Raw genomic sequence first — 13,586 nt, forward strand, 5'->3', positions numbered from 1 at the left:
TTCACCCAGGACCTTCAAACATTACGTGCTGATAGTACTTTATGAGTACACCAACCCTACTGACTTTGGGGTCACCAGGTCAAAGGTCAAGGTCACAGGGGCCAACGTTAACTTTTTGCATGAAGGCACTTTACATGCAAAACCACTTCACCCAGGACTTTCAAACTTCACATGCTGATAGTACTTATTGAGTACACCACCCCTACTGACTTTGGGGTCACCAGGTCAAAGGTCAAGGTGTTGCGGGGGCATTTGTCACCATTAGTGACAGCTCTTGTTATTATCCAAAAAAAATCAGATGAGCGTCGGCACTCGCAAGGCGGTGCTCTTGTTTAACTTTTGTACTGAGTTACTTTTCCTTAAATTCCAAGAATTTGTCTTTTTTTAGAAATTCTGTTTTTAGATTTTCAATATTTTAGGTATTTTTCTAACTTTTTTATTATTAGTCCAGTGTAAAAAGTAAAAGCATTTTTCTGTGGTAACATGTGTCGGTAAGACTCTTTTTTGTATTCATTTTTAGTGTATCTCTTATGTTAGAGATTTTTATATTTACCTCATCCCTCATCTGGGCACATAGTATTATACTAGTATTACTTATATGTGCCGAGGAAGCCCAGGATGAAGTACTTCAAAGACGAGTAAAATTTTGTTTTAAGTATTAAGTTTTTTTTACGTTTTATATTATTCTAAGTATTTTTAAAATTTCTTATGGTTGATGGTTGCCATTCTTCTGTGACAAGACCTTATGGTGGGGGTATAAGTCACTCCTGTGACAGTTCTAGTTGTCATTAGTTGGACTGAGACAATCAGGGTAGATAACTATGGACTGATTTTATGTCAAATTACCTCTCTTTATTTCAAATTAAAATGTGTATATCTCCGTAACTAATGAAGATACTGATTTGAAATGTCATTTATGCTATCAGATGGACTCGGACAATCAGTGAAGATACATATTGACTGAATTAATGACAAATTACCTCCCTTTATTTTTGATGTAAATTAATATACCTGGCAGCTTCTAATGAGATTGGCTTGAAACGTTATTTATGTCTTCCATGGTAAGAAATTTCAACTTTTACTTACTTTTCTAATATATTGTTGTAAAGGCTTGTACTCTGTATCTTCTACATGCATATACCAATGCATGATTATCTCCCCAAATTTTAATAAAAATGGATTTATTCAGTAAGTATTTATAGGACTCATTTGAAATTTCATTATTGTCATTATTGGACTTAAGACAATCAGGGTTAGATCTTTTGGAATGATTTTTATGTCAAATTACCCCCCTTTATTTCAAAAATTAAAATGGGTGTATCTCAGTAACCAAAAGAAGATACCGATTTGAAAAAAAAGTCATTTATGCCATCAGATGGATTGGACAATCAGGGTAGATAAAATTTGACTGAATTTATGACATTTTACCTCCCTTTATTTTATGTAAATGAATATATCTCCGCAGCATCTAATGAGATTGGTTTTAAATGTTATTTAAGTCTTCCAGGGTAAGGAATAGTCATGCTAATACAAAAATGCAGCATTTGAGCCTAGGACCCTCAAACTTGGTATGGAGATTGGCCGTGACTAGTACGTGACCCACAGGTCAAAAGGGACTGTTACAAGAAAATATTTATTCTGATATTTAAAGTGTATGCCTATGTGATCTATGTCAAAACTTGATCTTATCATTAAGAGCAATGGTACTCATGTGAGCGATATAGGGCCATCATAGCCCTCCTGTTTTACAAAATTATGCCCCATTTTAATCCCCCGCTACGAGTGGTGGGGGGTTATAGGAATGGTCTCCGTCCTTCCGTCTGTCAGTCAGTAACACTTTCGTATCCGCTCCGTATCTCCTAAACTCCTTGAAGGATTTTCAGAAAACTTGGGTCAAATGATCACCTCATCAAGACGATGTGCAGAACTCATGAGTCAGCCATGTCGGCTCAAGGTCAAGGTCACAACTCTAAGTCAAAGGTTTTAGCCTTCAATTTTGTGTCCGCTCTGTATCTCTTAAACCCCTTGAAAGAATTTTATATAACTTTGGTCAAATGATCACCTCATCAAGAGGATGTGCAGAACTCATGAGTGAACCATGCTGGCTCAAGGTCAAGGTCACAACTTAGGGTTACAGGTTTGAGCCTTCCATTTTGTGTCCGTTCTGTATCTCCTAAACCCCTTGAAGGATTTTCATCAAACTTGGGTCAAATGATCATCTCATCAAGACGATGTCCAGAACCCATGAGTCAGCCATGTTGCCTCAAGGTCAAGGTCACAACTCAGGGTCAAAGGTTTGAGCCTTCCATTTTGTGTCTGCTCTGTATCTCCTAATCCCCTTGAAGGATTCATATGAAACCTGGGTCAAATGATCATCTCATCAACACATATGCAGAACTCATGAGTCAGCCATGCCTGCTCAAGGTCAAGGTCACAAAGGTTGAGCCTTCCATTTTGTGTCCACTCTGTATCTCCTAAACCCCTTGAAGGATTTTCATTAAACTTGGGTCAAATGATCACCACATCAAGAACTCATGAGTCAGACATGTCAACTCAAGGTCAAGGTCACAACTCAAGGTCAAATGGTTTGAGCTCTGTATCTCCTAAACCTCTTGAAGGATTTTCATGAAACTTGGGTCAAATAATCACCTCACCAAGATGATGAGCAGAATTCATGAGTCTGTCATGTCAGTTCAAGGTCAAGGTCACAGCTCATGGTCAAAGGTTTACCTTTTCACTATCTATAACAGTAGCGTGGGATTTAGCAGTTTTTCAGACTGCCTTGTTTGACTTAGAAATTTTTGGTTAAGGTTTTATATGTAAGCTGGTATCTCAGTACCCACTAATGGGAATGGATTGAAACATCACACACTTGTTCACTGATATAATCTGACATGCATTGCAAAGGTTCCATAACTCTACTTTGCATTTTTACAAAATTATGCCCCTTTTTTTGACTTAGCAGTTTTTGGTTAAGTTTTTGTGCCCCTCCATGAGTGATGGGGGCATATAATTTTGGTCTTGTCCGTGCATCTGTCCATCTGTGCGTGCATGTGTGCGTCCATCCGAAGTTCGTGACGCACCTAGCTCAAAAAGAGTCTTTATCATGATATGAAAAATGCACATTTTCACATTGTGACACGCCTAGCTCAAAAAGTATTTGATGTAGATTCATTAAACCTTGTATGAGTCTTAATCATGATATGAACTTGCGCACCTCCTATTTTTCATCTGGCTCTGCCCCCTATTTTCAGAGTTATGGCCCCTGAAATAGTCAAAAATGCACATTTTCACCTTGTGACGTGCCTAGCTCAAAAAGTATTTAATAAGAATTGATTAAACCTTACATGAGTCTTTATCATGATATGAAATTGCGCACCTCCTATTTTTTTAGGTGGGTCCGCCCCCTATTTTTAGAGTTATGGCCCCTGAAATAGTTAAAAATGCCCATTTTCACCTTGTGACACATCTAACTCAAAAAGTATTCATTATAAATGGATGAAACCTTGGATGAGTCTTTATCATGATATGAACTTGCACACCTTCTATTTTTTGTCTGCCTCCCCCCCCTATTTCCAGAGTTATTGTCCCTGAAATAGTTCAAAATGCACATTTTCACCTTGTGATGCATCTAGCTCAAAAAGTATATTATATAAATGGATGAAAACTTGCATGAGTCTTTACCGTGATATAAACTTGTGCACCTTTTATTTTTTGGCAGGCTCCACCCCCTATTTTTGAGTCGGCTAAACGCTGTCAAGCATTTGACGAGTCCTTGCTATCGCCCGATTTCTCATTCTTAAATGGCCTCACAACACAGCGAAGTGATGTAGTTCCATTAGATTGTCTCTAATTTCAAAGAGTTCATTGATCGAATGAAGTTCATTTATGTCAATCCTATTTGCTATGACCAATATACGATGTAATCTGTCATATTTATGACTTGTAATTGTGCAATACTCGAATAAAGCCACGTATTTTCTTCCGCGGTAACTCATTAAGCATAAACACGCATAACGATTCTGCGGGATTTGGTAACACATTTGCGCATATGATTATGGTGACGAATGTTATGCCCTTTGGTCACAAAATAGCAAATATGATGTTAACAAATTCAAATAAAAACTGCATATTAACTTATTAGCCAAATTATCCATTTGTTACCCTGTCCGTTTAAAAAAATAATCTTTAAAATCATTGCGCAAATAACAAATTTATTGCGCTGTGCATTTTATGAATTGCGCAGGCTTACAAAGCTTGCGTAACATCCAGCGAGAGACAAAATATAGTTCCAGAACATACTGCTAGTATTTTATTGAGTGGGTACCTCTGAAAGCATTGGAATGTCTCTTATCAAAGAGTTTACCACATCGATGAAATTAAATTATGACAGCTTCATTTTAAATGACCCGAATAAGATATGTGCAGTACGTTAATTCTTCCGCGAGACTTCGCGGATGAACCCTAACTACATTCTGGACACTTGTCGGCGAACACGCGTGACCTGTTTATAACAACGCTTCTACGACTTTGCGTGGGTTGAATTTTGCAGTCAGTAAACGGATAAATTATCGGAAGAAGAAGCTCTTACTGGTTTGTTTAGTTACTACTGATATTAAAAATGATTTTATTTCTTATTTTTCGAGAAATAAACAAATCGGCGAAACATTAAATTGTATTTTCTTGTAGTTTTTGAAATCGAAAGTAGATCGTCTATGTTTGGCTGCTTTGACGAAACGAAACAACTTTTTTATGAAAAGATTTAAATAAGAGGTAATTTAACCGTAAACTCAATGTCAGATACTGCCAATTGCTGCTAAATGTCTTCGTATCATCACAATTTGTAAAATATATTGTTGAAACTGGAGAAAAGTGTAATCGTATCCGGATATAATATTTTGGGTAAATATCGAGCTGTGTTATGAAATTTTAACATTCAAGTAACATACATGATAGATATTATTGTAACAGTAATGATTCTAGAATATATTTTTATTACACCTACATATAATCTATATCAGACTCATATTCTAGTCCTGAGGCATGATCTGAAAGTAAAAAGATGAAGTGACAGTCATACTTTGGATATTGTAATACTAGAAAGAATCTAGGTAATATTTAGAAATTGAAACAGAAGATTATCAGTTAAAATCACACCAAAGGCTGTATCAAGGGTCTACATATTCAAAAATTTCTTGTGGTAATACCCCAAACCCTACTTGCAGGAGGGGGTATCCTCCCACACCCTTCCCCCATATTGCCACTTTACAGTTTGATACATTTGCCTTTTTACCACCTGCCGCAATGCCAATTTCAAAATCTGACTGCAATTTAAAGCGGAAAGAAACACCCCTCCCCACACCCACCCTGCTACCGACCACGTAAAAATGGCTCAAACATTTTTCTGCCCAGTCTTGGCCTGTCTGTCTACATGAATCAAAATGGATAATTGAAAGTGGATGGACTTCGGGATAACAGACATGATTTTTAAGGGTTTAACAAGTCTGAAATAGAATAAATGATAGTTTTAACTAAAAAGAACTGCATTTATTAATATCGGTTACACTATATATTGACACTCAGCAACATTTACATACATGTATCTCTAAACGCAAAAGTAAGTATACTTTAAATTGACATCACTTATAATATGATTGAACAATACCTAACATATGACAAGGCTATCGCCAGGCCCATTATAATATCTGTAAAATATCAATTCTTTCGACCATCCGTTACAATTTGTATGTGGCAATCCGCGCTGTAAAATTTTAATATTATAAATTGTCATATTCAAATTTTATCATGTGCAAATATATACCAGCCGATAATTGCCTCTTTTGGCAATGCCGGAGGCAAATGTTTACTGGAAAAATATATAAAGTCATGGGCAGTATCTTAGTGTCAGCTGTCAAATTGTAGTTTGTACTTTCAACATTTTTATTTCTGCGAACCACTCTTCAATTTTAGAGAAATATATTGGGTTTAAATACTTGTATAATGTCAATCAAAGTTTTACTAGGCATCGACCGAATGTTCATTTCATTTATTATAACAAAATCTCTCTTTAGTTGGGGAAAAAACTAAAAACAAACTGAAACTGGTAGACTATACTGTCAGTACATCAATCATTAGCCGACTCAGGCCCTTCAGGCCTTTGATTAAAGTTACGGCCCCTGAAATAGTCAAAAATGCACATTTTCACCTCATAATGTGCCTAGCTCAAAAAATATTTGATGTAAATTCATGAAACCTTGCTCAAGTCTTTATCATGATGTGACCTTGCACACTTGGCATTCTTCTTGAGAATTTTATTGCTTATTACAGAGTTACGGCTCTTGAAATAGCCAAAATAGTGGATTATTTGTTTGTGATGCTCATAGCTCAAGTATATGGCCTAGAATACTGAATCCTTTTCATAAAATGTTAGTTTAGGCTCTTTTACCCCATTAAGACTGTAAACATTTGAATTATTGCCCCTTATTTGTGACAAATGTACTTGGGGGGAGGGGGGGGGGGGGTATGCACACCCTGTGTCCTACAGACACATTCTAGTTGTATTTAAGCTGGTATCTCAGTACCCACTAATGGGAATGGATTGAAACTTAACACGCTTGTTCACTGTCATGATCTGACATTTAATTCACAGGTTACATAACACTACTTTGCATTTTTACACAATTATGTCCCCCTTTTTGACTTAGCAGTTTTTGGCTGAGTATTTGTATGTAAGCTGGTATCTCAGTACCCACTAATGGGAATGGATTGAAACTAAAATCTATAACCCAGTTTTGCAATTTTTCAAAATTATTGCCCTTTTTAGCTCACCTGTCACATAGTGACAAGATGAGCTTTTGTAATCACCCTTCATCCGTCGTCTGTGCATGCGTCCGTCAACAATTTCTTGTCTGCACGATAGTGGTTTCATTTATGATTTTATTTTAACCAAACTTGCACACAACTTGTATCACCATAATATCTCGGTTCCTTTCTTCACCTGGGCAGATTCCATTATGGGTTCCAGAGTGATGGTCCCTCTTGGTTCCTTTCTTGAACTGGCCTGATCCCGTAATGGGTTACAGAGTTATGGCCCCTGAAAGAGCCAAAATTAGCTATTTTGACCTTGTCTGCACAATGGCAGCTTTATTTTTTAATTGATTTTTACCAAACTTGCACACAACTTGTATCACCATAAGATCTTGGTTCCTTTCTTGAACTGGCCAGATTCCTTTATGGGTTCCAGAGTTATGGCCCCTGAAAGGGTCAGAATTAGCTATTTTGACCTTGTCTGCACAATAGCAGCTTCATTTATGATTTGATTTTAACCAAACTTGCACACAACTTGTATCACCATAAGATCTTGGTTCCTTTCTTCACCTGGGCAGATTCCTTTATGGGTTCCTGAGTGATGGTCCCTGAAAGGGCCAGAATTAGCTATTTTGACCTTGTCTGCACAATAGCAGCTTCATTTATGATTTGAATTTGATCAAACTTGCACAAAACTTGTGTCACCATAAGATCTCGGCTCCTTTCTTGAACCGGCCAGATCCCATAATGGGTTCCACAGTTATGGCCCCTGAAAGAGCCAAAGTTAGCTATTTTGACCTTGTCTGCACAATAGCAGCTTCATTTATGATTTGATTTTAACCAAACATGCACACAACTTGCATCACCACAAGATCTTCCTTTCTTGAACTGGCCATCATGGGTTCCAGAGTTATGGCCCCTTAAAGGTCCAAAACTTGCTATTTTGGCTTTTGCAGCCATATAGAGACTTCATTTATGGTTTGATTTGATACAAACTTCCAAAATATATTCAACAACGATAAAGCTTGGATTCCATGACGAATCTATCAGATCCAATCGTAGGTTCCAGAGTTATTTTATATCTGATTACCACCCCTGATTGTAATCAAAATGGATTTATATCAGTAAAAAAAGTACTTATAGGACTTATTTGAAATTTCATTATTGTCATAAGTTGGACTGAGACAATCAGGGTAGATAACTATGGACTGATTTTATGTCAAATTACCTCCCTTTATTTCCAATTAAAATGGGTATATCTCCGTAAGTAATGAAGATACTGATCTGGAATTTCATTTATGTCAACAGATGGACTTGGACAATCGGTGAAGATACATATTGACTGAATTTATGACAAATTACCTCCCTTTATTTTTTATCTAAATGAATACACCTTAGTAGCTTCTAATGAGATTGGTTTGAAACGATCATATCATTTTGAGCCATGGTTCTCAGGTGAGCGATACAGGGCCATCATGGCCCTCTTTTTCAACTTTTATTTTCATTCAACTGACAAGGCTGTTAAATAGTCGAGTGTTGCTGTCCTCCGACAGCTCTTGTTTAAAGAACCTGTTGGCATGATGTAGTTGAAAACCTGGTTTTCATGGAATTTCCGCATTTCTTGTCTATTTTTGACTGACGAATAATGAGAGTATTTGATACAACCCTAGTATTGATCCTCTTTTGGGTATTACTAGCAGGTTCACGTCAGTTTGAGGAAAGGTTGAATATTACTTTAAAAAACATTTCAAAAGTGAAAGAAAGTTAAAAAAATGACATGACATAAAAAAGCACATCATCAGGTTGAGTTAAAAAGTAGCCCAATGAGGGATCACCTTTAGAGCTTTTCTAGGTATCTGGTAATCAGTTCGTTTATGGATTAATGCTTTTAAGTTGAAACTTTAATTTACCTAGTATTATACTTTGCATAATCTGTTGTGTACAACTTTAAATAACATATTTTCTTTTGCCACAGGTTATCAGAGAGAAATGTGATTGAGATAGTCACAAAACTTGTAGAATTTGGCCAGCTTGAAGTGATCTATACAGTAGATGGAAAAGAATATATTACTCCACAAGAACTAGTCAAAGAAATTAAAGAGGAACTTCTTGTACATGGAGGTAAAATATTTGTTAAGTTTAACTTTATTCATTTTACAATTTTTGCAGAGGAAGTGAACAAAAATTATAAAAGTTACTCTTTATTGCTTTTGATAACTGTGATTATAGTCAGATTCTGCTCAGAGCTGCATTTGAACCATGATCACCGTTTGTATTCCACAGAACTAATGTGCCTTCCTGTCCTCTAATTACTTGCCCAACTTTGCTGTAGATTGGAAACCCTGAAGGAGATGTATAATTATGCCCCCGCCCCCACCCACCCCTTAGAAGAAGGAGGGGTATCTTGTTTTGCAGATGTTGGTCTATCGGTCGCTCGGTCGGTTGGTCTGTATGTAGAACAATCCATTTCCGGATGATAACTCAAGAACACCTGGGCCTAGGATCATGAAAGTTGATAGGCAGGTTAGTCATGACAAGCAGATGACCCCTTTTTAATCCCCCCGCCACGAATGGAATTTTATAAAACTTGGGTCAAATGTTCACCTCATCAAGAGGATGTGCAGAACTCATGAGTCAACTGTGCCGGCTCAAGGTCAAGCTCACAACTTAGGGTAACAGGTTTGAGCCTTCCATTTTGTGTCCGCTCTGTATCTCCTAAACCCCTTGAAGGATTTTCATCAAACTTGGGTCAAATGATCATCTCATCAAGACGATGTGCAGAACCCATGAGTCAGCCATGTTGCCTCAAGGTCAAGGTCACAACTCAGGGTCAAAGGTTTGAGCCTTCCATTTTGTGTCCGCTCTGTATCTCCTAATTCCCTTGAAGAATTCATATGAAACCTGGGTCAAATGATCACCTCATTAAGACAATGTGCAGAACTCATGAGTCAGCCATGCCTGCTCAAGGTCAAGGTCACAAAGGTTTGAGCCTTCCATTTTGTGTCCACTCTGTACCTCCTAAACCCCTTGAAGGATTTTCGTTAAACTTGGGTCAATTGATTACCACATCAGGAACTCATGAGTCAGCCATGTCAACTCAAGGTCAAGATCACAACTCATGGTCAAAGGTTTGAGCTCTGTATCTCCTAAACCTCTTGAAGGATTTTCATGAAACTTTGGTCAGATCAAGATGATTTGCAGAATTCAGTCATGTCAGTTCAAGGTCAAGGTCACACTCATGGTCAAAAGTTTACCTTTCACTATCCATAACAGTAGTAGGGGTTTTAGCTGTTTTTCAGACTGCCTTGTGATTTTGAGGTCAGAAGGCATTGTTTGCACAGCCTTGAAAAGGCCTGGAATTTTAGATGTTGTCCTAAAAAAACCCATTATTGCATTAAAAGCCCTAAAAATCCCTAATTCTGCCAATCTTTGGCCCTAAATTTCTTTAAAATGGCCCTAAATTTAGCAGCGGCACCCACAGATTGCTGCATATCCGTGAAGTTGTAGTACAGTCTAACCTGTCTTAAGCAGCCAACCAGGGGAAGCAGACAGTTTGGCCGCTTAAGCCAGGTGACCGCTGATCGGAGGTGCAGCCAGTATATGTATGACTTCTGACCAGTTTAGCCTTTAGGCCAGTTTCTTTTTCGGTTTTTAGCTCACCTGAGCAATGCTCAGGTGAGTTTTTGTGATCACTCGATGTCCGGCGTCTGTCTGTCGTCTGTCAACATTTAGCTTGTGTATGCGATAGAGGCTGTATTTTTCAACTGATCTTCATGAAATTTGGTCAGAATGATTATCTTGATAAAATCTAGGCCAAGTTCTAAACTGGGTCATCTGGGGTCAAAAACTAGGTCATAAGGTCAAATCAAAGAAAAACCTTGTGTATGCGATATAGGCTGTATTTTTCAATTAATCTTCATGAATTTTGGTCAGAATGATTACCTTGATGAAATCTAGGCCAAGTTCGAAAATGGGTCATCTGGGGTCAAAAACTAGGTCACTAGGTCAAATCAAAGAAAAACCTTGTGTATGCAATAGAGGCTGTATTTTTCAATTAATCTTCATGAATTTTGGTCAGAATGATTACCTTGTTGAAATCTAGGCCGAGTTCAAATATGGGTCATCTGGGGTCAAAAACTAGGTCACTAGGTCAAATAAAAGAAAAACCTTGTGTATGCAATAGAGGCTGTATTTTTCAATTGATCTTCATGAATTTTGGTCAGAATGATTACCTTGATGAAATCTAGGATGAGTTTGAAAATTGGTCATCTGGGGTCAAAAACTAGGTCACTAAGTCAAATCAAAGTAAAACTTTGTGTATGCGATAGAGGCTGTATTTTTTAATTCATCTTCATGAATTTTAGTCAGAATGATTATCTTGATGAAACCTAGGCCAAGTTCGAAAATGGGTCATCTGGGGTCAAAAACTAGGTCACTAGGTCAAATCAAAGAAAAACCTTGTGTATGTGATAGAGGCTGCATTTTTCAATTAATCTTCATGATTTTTGGTCAGAATGATAATCTTGATGAAATCTAGGATGAGTTTGAAAATTGGTCATCTGGGTCAAAAACTAGGTCACTAGGTCAAATCAAAGAAAAACCTTGTGTATGTGATAGAGGCTGCATTTTTCAATTAATCTTCATGAATTTTGGTCAGAATGATTGCCTTGATGAAATCAAGGTCAGATTTGAATATGGTTCATCTGGGGTCAAAAACTAGGTCACTAGGTAAAATCAAAGGAAAAGCTTGAATATGCGATAGAGGCTGTATTTTTCAATTGATCTTCCTGAAATTAGGTCAAAATGATTACCTTAATGAAATCTAGGCCAAATTTGAAAATGGGTCATCTTGGGTCAAAAAGTAGGTCACTAGGTCAAATCAAAGAAAAACCTTGTGTATGCGATAGAGGCTGTATTTTTCAATTGATCTTCATGAAATTTGGTCAGAATGATAGCCTTGATGAAATCTAGGTCAAGTTCGAATATGGGTCATCTGGAGTCAAAAACTAGGTCTTTAGGTCAAATCAAAGAAAATATGTACTTATACTTAATATTTTTGCTCCAATTTTAATGATAATTGGTCAGAATATTTTTTTCCATGAAATCACTAGGTCAAACATGTTTACTCTGTTTAATATGCTGTATTATAGCGTGTTTCTCAGGTGAGCGACCTAGGGCCATCTTGGCCCTCTTGTCTAGTATTATTTTACCAGGATACATTGACGTGCATTTGCCTTCGCAATTCGAATGGTCTTAGCAATCTTTATAACTCCGGCGTGTTCTTTTTTTTAAAACAAAAATTGTTACAGTCAGTTTTTATGCCCCCGAAGGGAGGCATATAGTTTTTGAACCGTCTGTCCGTCTTTTGGTCTGTCAGTCTGTCGGTCTGTCGGTCTGTCAGTCTGTCAGTCTGTCCGCAATTTTCGTGTCCGGTCCATATCTTTGTCATCCATGGATGGATTTTCAAATAACTTGGCATGAATGTGTACCACAGTAAGACGACGTGTCACGCGCAAGACCCAGGTCCGTAGCTCAAAGGTCAAGGTCACACTTAGACATTAAAGGATAGTGCATTGATGGGCGTGTCCGGTCCATATCTTTGTCATCGATGGATGGATTTTCAAATAACTTGGCATGAATGTGTACCACAGTAAGACGACGTGTCGCGCGCAAGACCCAGGTCCGTAGCTCAAAGGTCAAGGTCAGACTTAGACGTTAAAGGTCATTTTTCATGATAGTGCATTGATGGGCCTGTCCGGTCCATATCTTTGTCATTCATGCATGGATTTTAAAATAACTACGCATGAATGTGTGACACAATAAGACGACGTGTCGCGTGCAAGACCCAGCTCCGTAGGTCAAAGGTCCTAAACTCTAACATCGGCCATAACTACTCATTCAAAGTGCCATCGGGGGCATATGTCATCCTATGGAGACAGCTCTTGTTCAATTTCAAAACAAGTTTGTTTTCAATTTTTGCCATTTTTGTAAGGGAAGCTACTCTCCGTGCTTATTGTCTACGCTAAAATCTAAGATTGACGTTACGTTCCGCAAAAGATCGAATGGTTTATATTTCGTTCAAACATAATAAATTCTGTATAAATTTAAACGTATTTTGATGAAAAAAATATATAAAATCACAAATATTATGCTACTAATTAGATATCAAGTTTTATCTTTAACCGGGATCAAACAGTGAACAACAAAATCTACACGAGGTGACATGCTAATTGCCGATAATTACTGGCCAATTGATTGTAACAAAAAGGGGATCACACCTTTGGTTATCAGTTTAAATTGAGTAGCTCATGTCATTTTGTCGTTCTTGTGGGGAAGTCACGCAAAACTTTGCAATCACGTGTTTCTCAAAAATCGGGTATCTTTGGCGATTACCACCTAAAAATAATTGGTTTTGGAGGAAATATGGCCACTGAAAGGGGTCAAATATGGCGGTCGGGAGGCAATTTCGGTGGCAGCTGGCCGCGGACGGGAGGTGGCCGCTGAATAAAGTGATGAAATAGAGGAAAATACTTCGGGGGCGTCAGAAAATGACTGCTAAACGGAGGTGAACGCTGATCGGAGGTGACCGTTAGTGCAGGTTAGACTGTATTTCGTTCTATTTTAAGATCGTTCTATTTTAAGAACAGTAACATTGATATTTGTGATAAAATCCAAAGACATCCAATAATTGAATGATGGGCATATTTGTTTTAAAAGCAACGTATGAGTGGCGTACACCGGTCACGCGATCGGCTAGGATAGAGCATCTAATTTGTTAG

The 13,586-nt window shown here is 37.7% G+C and overlaps 1 protein-coding gene across 3 annotated transcripts in view; it reads left to right on the forward strand.

Annotated features, from left to right (window-relative positions):
* The window catches only part of LOC123552806 (E3 UFM1-protein ligase 1-like), a 385,734-nt gene that overhangs the window by 37,917 nt on the left and 334,231 nt on the right, over positions 1 to 13,586 (forward strand). For all 3 annotated transcript variants that reach the window (XM_053540920.1, XM_053540921.1, XM_053540922.1), the window contains exon 2: positions 8,783 to 8,928. In XM_053540920.1, the coding sequence (XP_053396895.1) occupies positions 8,783 to 8,928 (146 nt within the window). The remainder of the gene's footprint in view (positions 1 to 8,782; positions 8,929 to 13,586) is intronic.

This window comes from Mercenaria mercenaria, chromosome 4 (genome assembly GCF_021730395.1).
Source record: "Mercenaria mercenaria strain notata chromosome 4, MADL_Memer_1, whole genome shotgun sequence".
Lineage (NCBI taxonomy): Eukaryota > Metazoa > Mollusca > Bivalvia > Venerida > Veneridae > Mercenaria > Mercenaria mercenaria.